Source organism: Neopelma chrysocephalum, unplaced genomic scaffold, assembly GCF_003984885.1.
Source record: "Neopelma chrysocephalum unplaced genomic scaffold, ASM398488v2 Primary Assembly neopelma1_80, whole genome shotgun sequence".
NCBI classification, from domain to species: domain Eukaryota; kingdom Metazoa; phylum Chordata; class Aves; order Passeriformes; family Pipridae; genus Neopelma; species Neopelma chrysocephalum.
The window spans coordinates 1318946-1334664 of NW_020897741.1; the positions used below are offsets into that span (position 1 = coordinate 1318946).

Consider the following 15719-nt stretch of genomic DNA (forward strand, 5'->3'; position numbering starts at 1 on the left):
GTACCCTATTGAAAGGGACTTTGAACTAACTTGCCCTCTCTTCCTCATCTTCAGATCTGGACAAAAAATACCAGGTCTGAAAGGACATGAGTTTCCCTTATGGAAATTCTTCCTCTCAAGAAGATTGATTTAATTTTGGGCTTTCTGTCTACAGCCCAGAAAGGCAAGTAGATAAGGAAATGAACAAGTGATACTTGGAAACAAACTCTGAACCCAAAAGCAGGGTTTGCTTTGAAACATCGTCCACTTCAACTGCTTTACTGGGAATGCAGAAGGTGAATAGAGATGAGAGGATGCAGCAGGGATTGAACTGAGCAGCAATACTTATAAGGTACAGGAGTGACTTAAGGAATTAGTACTCAAATCTTCAGAGGCCTCCCTGAAAATCCAATGACCTGACACAGAAGGTCCCAGCCTTCAGGAACTCCACAGGGACAGATGTCTGAGGTGGTATCCACCTATTAAAGTGGGGGACTCAGCACAAGGGATCTAATCCAGCTAAGCCGAAGCAGGTCAGGGAGCTCAGGGACCTGCAGGCACAGTGAGGCAGGAGGGAGAACACGTCTGCAGGAGACACAGCCGGTGTCCAGCAGCAACCAACCCCCTCCACCTGGCCTGGGGGGAGCAGCAGCTCGGATGTGGGGTTACTTGTGACCTGCAGGGACCTGATCACTCAGGAAGATGGTGTAACCTTGGAAGGTTTCAGGGGAGGTTTAGGTTGGATATTAAAAAGGTTCTTCACCCAGAGGGTGGTTGGGCACCGGAACAGCCTCCCCAGAGCAGTGGTCACAGCACCAAGCCCGACAGAGTCCAAGAAGCATTTGGATGATGCTCTCAGGCACATGGTGTGACTCTTGGGGATGGTCCTGTGTAGGGCTAATGGTTGCACTCGATGATGCTTGTGGGTCCCTTCTAACTCAGCATATTCTGAGATTCTGTGATTATTACTAGGCAGGAACTACAAGGGGGATGAAACTGGAAGAGGAGACTGGGTTGACAGTTGGACTAGATGATCTTAAAGGTCTTTTCCAATCTTAATGATTCTGTGAGTCTATGACTAGTTCCCAGCTTGGCTACTGACTGCCAGCAGCCAGCCCAGTATGGAAGATTTGGGCTGCCATCACCATACTTCAGCAAGGACAAGAAATTGGGCATGGTTTGCCTTATGGAGCACTACCCAGTGACATGTAACTCCATTATCTTTCCCTTTCCTTCCTCTGTGTAAATCCATTTGTTGGAATTGCTTGCATGCTAGTGGGGAAGTGCTGTCCATTAGGCACCCAACTGGTTTAATGCAATCTCCCATATTCTTATGACTGCATTTGGGTATTACCTGAATGAGAACCCCTGGGGATTGAAACTAGGTCCTGTTACTGCCAAGCAGTAGGAAGGCAGGAGGTTTACATTAGATTAGCATTTAATCTGAATGGTTGTCAACATAAGAATCTGCTTCTTTCAGTCACATGTTCTGAACATACGTAAGGCATACACATCATTTAAAACTGACAAGGAGACATACAAAGCTCATTCATTTTACAGCACCAACACTGAGACCTAAAAAAAAGAAAAGTACAAAAATAATCTTACCCTGCACTTAAGTCTTCCATTCTTTTAACTTATAAAAATACATTCATTTTCTTAACAAAAGTACAACTTTGATAATCAACTAAAATAATGAGATTTTCAAAATATAAAATTAGTCTGCACCATTTTATCTACAGCTTTCTCTTTTCTTTTAGCAGTTCCCATTGCTGCTACCATATGCAAAGTGAGGACTGACTACATATCAGTGAGATAAAGGTCACATTGTCTCTCTGGAGAAGAGGAAAACAGTTTACAACCAACTAAGTTTACCTAGTCTGAATTCAGATTGGGTGTTGTACAATTTAGAGGCAACTGCACAACTGATCTAGAAATAATATCTTAAGCCATATTCAAATAATTCTATTCAACCCCAGCCAGTAGTTTCTGCAACCCTTTTATCACTGGGCTAAGGATTCAGCTTATATAAACTGACACGGACCCACTGCCTTGTAGCTACAGATTTATAGCAGCTGAAAACATAATCCATTAAAAAACATTAACAGCCTTTATTGGGACTTCTGTTTGTTTTTAAAGCTGACTATTGAGAAATACACAAATATTACAGAATAAATCAAATGCCCAAAACTGTTTTCTGAGATGTTTTGGATATTGCTACATAACTTACCTCATAACTTACCTACATAACTTACTTCAAAGTGCAGTAAATCTGCTATTTCAAATTCCATCAGACTCAAAATTGTAAACAGGCTTGTGGTTTTTATTGCTTTAAACATATATGCCCCAGGCATACAAATCTTGATTTGTCAAAAAAACGAAACAAGAACAAAACCAAAGAGCCTTAGATGTCAATTCAACAGAAATCTTAAATGTAGTTAACTCTTACCCACACACACTCAAAATATATCCTTAGAAGCTCACTCATGATCAAGCATTTTGCTGAATTAGGACAGTTCATACGGCTGAGACTTCAAACTTGCCTGCCAAGGTTTCAGTACTAAACTTAAGGAGACACTCCGTGGCTGCACTGATTTTACTTCAGTGTCCTTCAGTAAAAGCTTTCCCAGTTTCCAGTCCCAGCACTGTGAGTCACCTCCCAGATGGCCCTGAGCGAAGTACTTGTGGCCACAGCCTCCAAGTCCTCCCAAACAGTGACAAGTCAGTCCTCCAAAGGCACTTCTGGTACAACACAAAGGCACCCTCTCACAGTCATACAGTGAAGGCAGTGAGCAGAAATTCATGTCTTGTCTTGTGCTAATTTCTTTGAGGTGAACAAGCCTTTAACTCTTAAATTCCTCACTGTCCCTTCCAGATTTACATACATCTTCAGAATCCAGTCATTTTAGCTTAAGCTTGGAGCCAGTCTCTCAAGGTCTCTGTACTGACTACAGAAGCCCAGAAAGAACAGATTTGAACTTAAGTGCTCCAGAAGGTGCCTGAGGTTAGGTGTGTCTTCATCTACAAAATGTGTTCAGCAGTGTGAATCTGCAGTAGAAATGAGGTTTCAGTTGATGTATCCAAAGCATGATAACATCCCTGACTGAAAAAAAACACCACTTAAAAGGCAGGTGTAGCCTCATTATTATAAAATAAGTGCAAGTTGAGATTAACAGCTATGCCATCGTGTTCGGTGAGGCAGGGAGCCTACACCTGAGAAATGGGTACCACGATTATTTAAAGGCCAAAATTTACAGACATTTGAATGATATTTTTTGGAATGATAATTTTTGGAATGGACTTCTGATTTTGCATATCCTGAGTGCAGATGCTGATTTTGAAAATGTTCTCATTCTCTGAGAGAAATCAGTTTACAGGTTTCAGAAGCAAGACACAGTAACACGAATTGTAAGGTTCTGTTTCATATAAAATCTATGAAGTTAAATTACCTCAAAATCTCTTTCAGAAAAAACTCTTTGTGAGAAAATCCTCAAAACATGCCTGCATCAGTGATTTGCTTCATTTCAAATCAAAATAAATCCTAACTTTATATAATATACTTCAGTATTTCCAAGTGCTTCCCAAACACACTAGTGTGCAAGTTGCAGGTAGAGATTGTGCTCAAAATCCACCCCTGCCTTCAAGAGTGAAATATATTGTGAGTTAATATTTGGGTGGTGCATCAGGAAGTGGACTCAATGGCCCTTGTGAGTCCTTTTCAATTCAGGACATTTTATAACTCTGTGGTCACATTTACACTTTTTTTCCTCTTGACCTACAAATCCATAGAATCTCCTGTGCAACGAGATCACAGCTTTCCATTAATCATTGAAAAACAAACAAAAAACCCTCAAGCCTTCAATAGCTTGCTTTCCTGACCATGTGTGATGTCCTTTTTAGCACAGTGCACAGAGTTAGGTGTATATTTGCATGGTGATGTCCTCTCTTGATTTTGTTATTATGTCAGAATCATTCTTTATCCTTTTTGATAAAATGTTAGCAGAGAAATGACCTAGAAAACTCTCACGGGGTTTGTTGGTAGGATGTGAGTCCATATTTGGAAAGTCCCTGTGTTCAGAGCTTTCAGACTGAGGTGTCCTTTTTGTGGTCATCCAAGTTCTCTGTACTTTGATGGCTCCTCCTGTTAAAAGCAGAGCAAATGACACATGAACACACTTCTGGCTTTCGCTGCTAACTAACCAAACTCAGTGTGGCAATCTCAAACAGCTGACAACCTCCAGCAAGGCGTGGTTGTTATGGACAGTGACTGAAGCTCCTAAACAGAGGGATCAGTCCCAGTTTTGGGTTGTTTACCCTGTACCCTCCAGTCTGCAGCTGCCACTGAAAAAAAGCAGCTGGTGTACAAGTGGCCTGTGGCATATTTGCAAACCCCATGAAGGTATCTTAGATACCTTAGGGCATGAACTGGTCCCAGATACACATGCTTAGGCCCTGGAACGGATCCCTTAGCATGGAAATCAGTTCCCAATTCCAGTAACTTGGTATAGTAAAAACAAGACAGAAATAACAGCATACTCCGATATTTAATCCATCAGTCTGCTAGGATAGACTGCTCTTAGGGATGTCCTCAATATAAAGAGGCATCATTTGACAGAGGTGGATAAATTTGAGCCAAACAATATTATCTTTGGAGAAGGAGGAAAGGGGAGGAAGGGAGAGTGACAGGATAAAAAGGCAAAGAATAGCTCAAAGCTGACCTCTCTTTTTCTTCCACAGTCTTTTCTGCCCACGCCTCTGAATGGTTTGGATGTTTCTTATATGCCATAAACACCAAGAATGCAGTCAACAATCCCATTTCTTTTCTATATACAAGTAAATTTTAACTATTCATATTTTCTCCAGAAACTTAATCCACCCAGAATATTCCTCATTTATGGCTTGAAACACTGTACCACAATAGTGCTTTGTTAGCCACCCCAGAGAAAGAGCAAAACACAGCAGCTGATATTTCTGATAAACAGTATTCTAAGCAGGTCATACTGCACTCCAAAAATGAGATACTGGAGTATGTAATGCTACCATTCTGTTAATAATTTGACTAATAGAGTGTTGTTTTGTTTTAAGGAATACAGAGGTGTATGTTGGCAGCTAATGATTTTTTGCCCAGTATGACTGAGAGCTACTGCAGGGACATTGCTCCTGTTTGCTGCCAGTCCAAACCCACCTTAACTCTTCAAGTGCAAGCTTTGTTTCTTTCCGACTTTGTTCAGTGATTGGGTAGAAAAAGAGTATAAATAAACCCATAAAGATGAGGATACCAGGGACCGCTCCAATGAGGATTTTCAGGGTGAGGATCACATCATCTGACTGTCTGCATATCCCTGGTTTGTATCCAGTAAACCTAAACAAATGGAAATAAGTGGTGTGTGTATGTTCAGAGTCAAAAGGCAGTTCATCTGAAGCCTTCTTTCTCTCCCTCAACACTCTTCAAGACTTTTTCTTCATTTTTCCTACACCTCTCTTTTTTCCTTTTCCCCACTATACGTTTCAAATATTATTGTTCAAACTCATTTTTGCGCTCAACTTCAGAAAACTGTATTACCTCTGTATTTTCTCATTATTATTATTATTATATCATATTTAAGTTAATTATTGCTGTTGAAACTGGCCAAATCACCTGCATACTTCTAAAGCAAGAATCGTGGAATCCCATGTAAGGAAATACACTGATGCACAGGAAGTTCCACCTGAATATGAGGAAGAACTTTTTCACTGTGTGAGTGACCAAGCACTGGAACAGATTGCCCACAGAGGGTGTGCAGTCTCCCTCACTGGAGATATTCCAGAACCATCTGGACACAATCCTGTGCCATGTGCTCTGGGATGACCCCTCCTGAGCAGGGAGGCTGGACCAGATGACCCACTGTGGTCCCTTCCAACCTGACCCATCCTGTGACTCTGTGGTTCTGTGAAATTGATCTAGTTCGTGTTTCCTAATTAATATTCAGTGAAGTATTTAAGCTCTGCTTTAAAAGTATGCAAGCAATTTGACCAATTTCAGCAGCAATAATTAACTTTAATTTAAACACACACTTAAGCACTCTTCTCATGATAGACAAATTTACTCAAGTGCTTAGAGTTAGGTACACACTTATACTTCATTGATTCAGGGCTTCCATGCAGTCCCACACTGCTGATATACTCAAATTCCTATTTCCAATTTGTGGAATGAGTTTTTCCTCTGAACATGCGCCTAAAAAAGCGACAGCTCATTTGGCATCTCTCTGTCTTCTGTGTTCTCCCACAAACATCTGCCTTGGCAAATTGCTGGGAGCTAACTGGAATGCAACTGAAAACAGGCTAATTGGGGAACAGCGAATTGTTTGAGCGTTTTAGCAATAAGCAGTTAAAATTCCTAAGCCCAAAATGTTGAGCCAAGCACTGACTGTAATTTAGCAATTTCAGCTGAAGGCCCTGAAGCAAAACATTCTGGTTACCAAAACCTAATTTGGAGACAAGGGCTAGTTAGTATTTCAGACAAGTTCCCTTCTAAGTGTTTATTGTGTTTATTGTAGCAGGGACAGGCACAGGCCAGTTCTGCCAGATCATGCACAAAGGCAGGGCAGGGGATGCCTGTCCGCTTTCTCAACCTGTCTAGTCAGAACAGACAAGAAAAAGTAGAGGGAAAACATAAAGCATCTTCCAAAATGACATGGTGAGGGGCAGAGCTGTGAGAAAGACTGTTTCTGACTCTGATCAGTGTCCAATTCCCTGAAACCATGTAGGAATTGGTGATCCTTATATGCTGAACAGGGCACTGGCACCCCTGAAAGCACTGCAGCCCATGTAAAGACTTGTAAGCTTGTATAGATAGTCCAGTCCAGGTGCAGCAGGGAATGCACAAAGCAGCTGTGTCACATCTGTGGGACCTTCATCTGCTGTGCTTTCATGTTTAGTTCTTTATTCATATAAGTCACTAAAATTTACATGAGTAATTTGAAAAGAGGAAAATATAGAGGGAAGTCAAGTCTTTCTGAACTAAAACACGCCAGGGCAGGCAACTTAATGCTCAGCAGTCTAGTCTAGATGGTAAGAATCCTGTCTTTAGTGGTCAGCCATCTGGAGCTGCTGGCACTTCCAGGCTCAGGGCAAAAAGGCAATTAACTCCACAGGGTAAAGGTGGAGCAACCTCAGAATGCTTTCAGAGTAGATCCACTAAGTGGAAACACAGTGCTACTTACTCTAGTCCTGCTGCAGAAATTCCTAAGCCAATTCCTGCTGACATCTTGGTAAAGAAAACATAAGAAGAATAGAAAATGGTTTCTTGTCCTTTTCCATGAGGATTCTGCAGGCGAAAGTTATCAACAACATCAGGCAGCATTGACCTAGAAGGGAGCACAATAAAAGAAAAACTCAAGCCAGAATTTCTTTCTGAAGTCCAAACTTAATGAAATAGAGCACAGCCCTCTTCCATTTTAGGGGTTGATTGATATAGTCATGCACATGAAAGAATCCAGTTCAAAAAGTTCTACTGCTAGAGAGGAGGGGAAAAAATTGTGTAAGTAAAGCATGGCCACATATTACCATGTAGAAAACCACTGAAAAACTATCAAATACTTGCTGAGAGGTGACAGAATTTCTTAGTCTGACTGTCATTCCAATCAGAAGTTCAAAAAGTTCAAAAGAACAACAAAAAACCCCATGTTTCTTAAGCTTTCAAGTGACTCTGAATCTCTGAATAGTTTCACTGTGAAATAACTCTTCTGACAAGCTAACAACATTTTCAGAAACCAATGAGCCCTATTCTCTCTACTTCAAAGAAACTGAATTTGGTAATGGGGAATCAGAATGGAAGCTGCCCAAAAGTCAATTGGGAATTGATATTTTATTTCCAATATATGTCATGATTTACTGTTGGAAAACAGGGCTTCTCACCCGCTGTGCAGAAAAGCTTATGAAGTCTGACAACTTACTTCAAACTATGTATTCCATGATCTCTTAGAGTTTTCAGGGCATTGTACAAATGAGTAATGCAAAACAATGCTCGCAGCAGCAGTCTTGCTTTCTGGTCAATTTGACCTGAAAATAATTATTTAACCTGAAGAGGAAATGCCCCACCATGCTCCTGCTTGAGTAGATTTTCCCCACATATTTTCAGTCCTCAAGTGCAAAGGACCTTGAATTCTTTATTTCTTTTAATCATAACCTTGTGTTATTTGATCTCTAACAGAGGATTGCTCAAGCAGGGATACAAAGAATCATAGAATGGTTTGGGTTGGAAGGGACCTTGAAGATCCTCTAGTTCCAACCCCTTGCCATAGGCAGGGACATCTTCCACTAGACCAGGTTGCTCAGAGCTCCATCTAACCCGTCTTTGAACACTCCCACGGATGTGGCATCCACAGCTTCTCTGGGCAACCTGTGCCAGTGCCTCACCAATCTCACAGTAAAGAACTTCTTTCTAATATTTAATCTAAACGTGCCCTCTTTCAGTTTAAAGCCATTCTCCCTTGTTCTATAACTATCCTTATAAAAAGAAAGGTTAGGCACAGTTTGCCTTATGCTTCCTCTGCTATATTCTTAATTGCTCAGCATTAATTGATTTACCAAACTTCATAATTCCTGTTATCACAAGTTATATAGCTACTTAGATTATTGATTCATCTACATCTCTTGTGTTCAAAGAGCAGCTACAGTTATAGTAGATTTAACCTCTTAACAATAGGACAGCCAAAGTCACATCATTGCAAATTATAAAAGGAGAAAAGATTATTGGAGGAAGTGACTCTTGCCAAATTCTGCCTTTTTCAGAGGCAAATTCCATGCAGTAGTGCATACATGCAGTGTAGACATATATCCCTTCCCCACCTCAAATGTAAAATTCTCCTACCATGGCAACAGAAGAGATGCTGCAATGCTCAGACCAGAGATGAAAGCCACGAGGTAAGCCAGGATCAGGTTCGGAATGGTCACTAGCATGACTGCAAAAGGAATCATCCACTGAGGAAGAAGAAAAGTATTACATCTAAGTTACAGTATGCACTGCTCAGTGGGGTACAGATTGTTCCCTTCAAAATATGAAACTGTGTTACAAAACAGTCCATACACAGCAATGTCTGACACTTCAGCATTTCCAAAGAGGCCTGAGCAAATGTGTACTTGTCTATCCAGAAGAATCAGAGAAAAGTAGGACAAGTCACAGTAGTGCTGTCTCTTAGCAGTATTAGGGCTATAACTGCACCAGCAAATTCAACAGTCCCAAGAGCCTGTTTATCAGTCATGAGGCCAACTGACAGACCCTGGTCACAATTATACCCCTAAACATTCATACTCTCCAAAAGACATGTGGCCATATAAATACTTTTTGTGAAGAGCCCTGGAGTGAGTTGATTCCCAAACTGTGGCCAGGTAGGATCACAGAATCACAGAATATGCTGAGTTAGAAGGGACCCACAAGATCATTGAGTTTAACTCATAGACCTGCACAGGACCATCCCCATTTGCCTGAGAGTATTGTCCAAACGTTTCTTGAACTCTGTTGGGCTTGGTGCTGTGACCACTGCCCTGGGGAGCCTGTTCCAGCACTCAACCACCCTCTGGGTGAAGAACCTTTTTCCAATACCCAACCTAAACCCACCCTGACACAACTTCAGGCCATTCCCTCAGGTCCTGTCACTGGTCACCACAGACAAGAGATCAGTGTTTGCCCCTCCTCTTCCCCTCACAAGGAAGCTGGGAAGGGACCTTGAAGGTGATCTAGTTCCAACCCCCCTACCATGGGCAGAGACACCTTCCACATGACCAGGTTGCTCAAAGCCCCATCCAACCTGGCCTTGAACACTTCCAGGGATGGGGCAGCCACAGCTTCTCTGGGCAACCTGTGCCAGGGCCGCACTACCTTCACAGTAAAGAAATTCCTCCTAATAACCAATCTAAATCTACCCTCAGTCAGTTTAAAGCCATTCCCCTGTTCTATCACTCCCTGCCCTTGTCAAAAGGTCCTCTCCAGCTCTCTTGTAGCCCCTTTAGGTATTGGAAGGTGCTACAAGATCTCCCCAGAGCCTTCTCTTCTCCAGACTGAACAGTCCCAACTCTCTCAGCCTCTCTCCAAAGCAGAGAGCATCTTTGTGGGCTCCTCTGGACTCACTTCAACAGGTCCATGTCCCACTCCACACAGCCAGATATGCTCATGACATTGTACAAGTCACCAAGGTTACCCTCAAAACCAAGTTGGGATGCTCAGGATTTTTTTTCTTGGCAGTACTTACAACCACAAGATTTCTTCAACTTCATCTTGAAGCAGTGAGCTGGCAGGATTGAAAATCCACTATTTTAAATGCTGATGGAATACATGTGGCCCAGCTGTCCTACGCCCATGCTTCATCTCCCACGCCTGTGAGCCATGGGCACAGCAGCACACGCAGAACCCAGAAGCAGGGGGTTATCTACAGGGCTTTTTAATGATGGGGGATTAGTTTAACATTAAGTGTTTCAATCCTCTATACGTGCAGCTTGGGAGCTGAGGGTATGATAAGAGCTTTTACAGAGAGTGATTCCCCTAAGCACTGCTATTTACAGTTCTGCATGATAAGTGATTCTGGGAGTCCTGGAGTCTAATCCATTATGTTTATGTTTTAAATGCATTTCCCATCTACAGCATTTTCTCCCAACGTAAGGATGAAGAAAATAACCTTTCCTGACTGTAAGTTCTCAACACAGGCAGATAATCCTTGCATTAGCCCAATGTTGTGGCAAAATCATTATTTCACCACAAGAGAGCACTCCAGCAATACAAGATTTTATGTTATCTATAAGCAATTTTATGACTGCCTTGTATTCCACATGGGGAACCCACTCAGAAACCAAAGCACTTAAACAAAATTCTAGATCAATAATAATAATAATCATTATAACTGTAATTTCCTACTGAAAGAGAAGCACAACCTGCAGGACTGAGGTTACAATGCCCTAAAGTCTTGCTCATGCAATGGCAGCGCAGTCATGGGGGCAGAATTCCTGCTGTAATAAACAGCTAACACACCTCCTTCTTTCTTATTTGTACAGCAATTACTCTGTCACTGGCACCTGCTCCCTTGTCATAGGGCTGCTGCCCTCCGAGTCATAAACGATGTCCTGTGGTTACTACGTGTCTTCCATCCACTCCCTGACAGCACTATGGAAGGCGACCCTGCTGGGATGCTAAAGGTGTTACTGGTCTGTGCAGCAGCACCTTATGAAGGGCAAAGCAGGAAAAGGTGCAGGTAGGGTGTGAGTGGGAAGTGGGGATGGGAGAGTGGAAAAGGAACTGCAGCACCAGGATTCATCCAAAGGCACGTCTCCACACTGCGCAGTGCTGATAGATGCAAACAAACAAATTTTTATTGTGGGAAGGTGTTTTCATTTTTACTAAATCCTCCAAAAACTGAGAACCAAAAGCTATTACTGCCTAGGAGGGAAGCTAGAGTTGTGAGAAAGAGCCATCTTCTGCTTTTAGACACCTTGACAAAACCATGAACCAAGAAGATGCCACATTTCTTAAAACTACTCTTGACAATTTCACCTCCAGTCACCAGCTGAGACTTTACTGACTGCAAGTTCAATGTTTGCCCCATGAGGGCAGAGCAGACACCTAAATGAACATAGCACATGGGAGCTGAAGCAAATAAACAGCAGGGAATAATTTCTAGGCTGTGCACCAACCTGATCGTGGGAAGAATGCTATCCAGGATCCTGCTCAGGTATGACCCCATACTTCCAGAAAGTTTAGGTTTTAAGCTTCTAGGAATTTCAGATGCTTAGTCAGTAGTTAGACTGTTGGTCACCTCTTGTGGAGGAATGAGTAAAAAAGGGAATCGTATCAGTGAAAGAAAGCCAGGATTCTTGTTGCTTATTTACCTACCCTGCCTTCTATCCTCTTTGAGGACTCTCTTCAACATAGAATCACCTTAACAGGAAAAATTAGTCTGGAGCAGAGTGACTTTTTTTCAGGAAGCTGAATTTCAAATTACATATTCACCCTGAAAGCTGAGTGAAGTTTCGAGAAAAAAAAAATACCTTGTTTTCTGCCCTGTCTCCTTCCCTTCCAGTGTAACATTCCCCAGTGACAAATTAAGAGCCTTAAATGATGTGATTTTATTTCATTTCATAGAGGGAGGGTACAGATTAGCTGTACAGATCACACAAGGTGGTAGTGTACAAGGACCCTGTGATGCCTTGTCAGACACAAAATCCATCACTGAGCACACACGCAGTCCCTTGAGAAATGTCTACAAGGTGAACCAGAGAGGTGGCTTTTTTTCAATCCAGCCCCTACTTAGACCATAACAGTCAAGCAACTCAACTATGAAATTAAATTAAACCATGTTTACAGAGGTGCTGACAGGCTTTCCAGCCATGTAAAACTAAATTTATAGAGCCAAGTTGGTTGAAGAAAGCATTTTTCATAGCCAAGTAGACAGAGGAGGAGATTTCCTCAGGAGGAAATCTGCATTCCCAGGTCTAGTCAATGGTCCAATACTGCTTCTGGCAGTTCTCTTTGCTCAAGTGGTAAAAAGAAATGAGGATGGGACTTGGATTCCAGATGCCTATTTCAAAACACATAATTCAGCATATTTGGAACTTGGGTTTTAAAGTTACTTCTGATTCTTTGGAAGTTATTCCAACACAGCTTTTTATTCCAAAAGTTATAACTGTTCAATTCTATTCAATAACTGCCACCAGACCTAAATTTTTCAGCTTTCTTCAGATTTTGACATATAGCTTTAGGCTGGATTTTTAAAGTCCTCATGCTTTGTTGTCCACAAGGCAATTTTTCTTTCCTCTTTCATAAGTAATTGAAGGTAAACAGGGGGAAAATGGGGAGGAACAGGCCTGTACAATAACTCACCAAGGATGATGACAGAAAATTGCTGCTGTCTGCGTTAAGTGAAGGACTTAAATATTCCATCAGTGACAAGGGCAGGCTCACTGAGCTAGCTGGCTTTGCAGACCTGTGTCAAAGTTAAACTAGGCTTCTTTTTGCAGGTAGGTCACCTATTTCTTTACTTCAGTAGTAACTGTCCCTCTCTGTTCAGAGGGATGTGGACACCTCTGGCTCCTCATGCTTCTGGAGGAGGGCATGTAACAGACTTCTGTTTCCTTCTCTGTGACTGAACTGCACAGGCAGACAACTCAGCACCATATACAAAGACAAAGCAAGCCTTGTACAACAGGTAACTTGTCAACCTGAGGCAACTCAGATCTGAATTTATAAAACCTCATGGGGGTTCACTTCAGAGAGCAGACAAATGAACAGCTTGTGCAGATTCTTAAATAAACTGGGACCTCCCTCCAGCATCAATCCATTTCTCAAAAATTTCCCTTGGAAACTTGGAATCTGTCTGAAATTTGGTATAATGATTTAAAACAAACTCTGAAACTGAGCAAATTTCATGTAGCTTGAGGTTATAAGCACTTGAAAGAGCTCCTGAAGTTGCTCCAGTTGTCAAATGAAGTGAGCACAAGCAGATTTTTTTGCCCTCAAAGGATTTGCTTACCGAAATCCCACATGCTGCACATTTCTTGCCAAATCGCTGCAGAATCTTCTGCCAGAAGGGAACACTCACAGCTGCTGATACCTACAAGTGACAAAAAAACATATCTGTACTGTGCCTACTGCCACTGTCTTCTTCAGCTGCAGAGCTCATGGGCATCTTTTTGTCTAGTACATTACAGTCTGAAAGGAAGGGGAACATGCAGATTCCTGTTTCTCCTCATCCTTTGAGTGATTTTTTGAAAATTCGTTATTAAGCTGTCCATGAGAAGGTTTTCCACAGTCAAATATCAGAAGGCAGTGTCTTAAAATTTCCTTTTCTAATGTGAGCCACAGCAGTTAAAGCTACAGATAACACAGCCATTAAAGTTCAAACATACTGCAAATAGTCCTACTTTATGCTAATGCCTTTTGCCACATTACCTGAAATGATGAGTGAATTCAGCTCTACTCCATGATACAGGAAGAAAACTGAAATGCGAGATACACTTATCTTAAGATATACTTAGAGTACCTATTCCATACCAGGTGTCCCTTCTAAAGGACAATCTGTAAGAGAAACAGTTGCTTGCAGTCAATGTTACCATTTCATATACTGAAATACTCACTCAATAGCAGCAACAATCACAGGCAACATAGTACCAAGGCACTAAAGTGTTGCCACTAATGACAGTCCTACAATTGACCTAAATTTAAATAACATCTTATTGTTACAGTTTTATTTCCATCTTTACTGATTTTAACTCTACTGTCTCTTGTCTCTCTTCTTGGAGACCATCAGTCGCAGAGCCTTAAGATATCCAACAGTCTTCTGGTCTCCAACATTTTGGTTTTAATGGTTTTGGAAAAGATATGTCTTATAATGTGGGAAAGGATAAGTATCACCTAGGCAAGCACAATTCTACCTCTGCACGTCAAGAAAAAGGTTCCGTAAAAGGATCTTTTTATCAAACTGCCAATTGCTCTAGAGAAGAATCTTCATATCTCTAGATATTTAAAATATTTATCCTTGCAAGCTGCTTAGCTCAGAAGAGTCATGTATATGAATTTGTGAACTAAAGTTGTTTAATTTTCAGCATATAAGACTGGGGAGAGGAAAAGAGGAGGTAAAATTCCAGACCTCCTTTCTAGCAGAACCTTTTGCCCTCTGTGGGAGCAGAAAATGATTTACAGGTAAAAACAACAAGGAATGAATGAAAAGCTCCAAAGCATTAATTTTTTATAAGTACAGCAGGGAACACCAGCTTTGTTTCAAACAGACAATGCAAAAGATAGTGTAGCTTCTTAACAGCTCTGTTGAGATAAAAAACTCTTCTTGTCTTCCATTATTTAGTGCCAAAACCCAGTGAGAACCAGTTAACATATGGGGGAGAAGTGCAACTCACCAAGATGGTCACCACCAAATACTGGAAGTGATTGTGAAGGCCAGAAGCTTGAGTGCAGAACAGGACAAAGTTGCTCTGCTCCAGCTGAAGACATTTCGTGACAACCAAAAGAGAAAGAAAAAGTTAAAAAGACAACAATGACATCACACTCCATATTAGTCAAAGATAGTTGGTGATGGATTTGTTAAATGTAGGATTTGGCAGTCTCATTCTTCCCTTGTTTGCAACAATTTAAAGAAGCAATAACTGATCTGTTATCACTGGAATAACATGCCAATAATACTGGAGCAAGCAAGAGGAAAACCATGCACCTAATAGAGCATAAAAATGGCCAAAACGGAATGGCCCTATGAAAGGATTCTGTCTCCAGGCTTTATTCCCTATGTTGCAATTGCCTTGTGTTGTCACAGCCACAGCTGCAGGCTACTGCAAGAAACTGCCCTTTCTATTCCATAGCAATGCCATAAATCTTTCTCCAGAAGCCCTGACTCCAAAACAAGTAGCTTTCAGCTGCAATTACACTCATGCCAACTTCCTGTGGCAAAGCAGCAGGTTTTGTATGAAACCTCAGCTATGGAGTGTAGCTTTGGGTCAGATATCTCCATAAGTCTGAATATTCGTTGGATGGGAGGATCTAGCTGCATTGTGCTGTATGACAGGTGAAGCCACTGCCACCATGCTTTTGAAGATTTCAGGAGGATTCTGAACACCAGGATATGACTGAGGGGCAGCTCCAGCAATTCTGCAGAAGTGGAGTGACAGAGAGGATTTAACACTCATGCCACAGCAGCACAACCAACTCTTGCTCCTTTGTATGCTTGTAGATTATAGGTGGCCAATCATCTGTAAACCAATTAGGATAT

At 41.6% G+C, this 15719-nt stretch overlaps 1 protein-coding gene across 1 annotated transcript in view; it reads right to left on the reverse strand.

Annotated features, from left to right (window-relative positions):
• Positions 1-1280: 1280 nt before the first annotated feature.
• MFSD2B (major facilitator superfamily domain containing 2B) overlaps positions 1281-15719 on the reverse strand; it is a 33226-nt gene continuing 18787 nt past the window's right edge. The window contains exons 9-14 of the mRNA XM_027690100.1: positions 14857-14940; positions 13476-13556; positions 8831-8940; positions 7182-7325; positions 5165-5341; positions 1281-4120 (exon numbers count right to left, since the gene is read on the reverse strand). Of these exons, the coding sequence (XP_027545901.1) occupies positions 4063-4120; positions 5165-5341; positions 7182-7325; positions 8831-8940; positions 13476-13556; positions 14857-14940 (654 nt within the window). The 3' untranslated portion in view covers positions 1281-4062. The remainder of the gene's footprint in view (positions 4121-5164; positions 5342-7181; positions 7326-8830; positions 8941-13475; positions 13557-14856; positions 14941-15719) is intronic.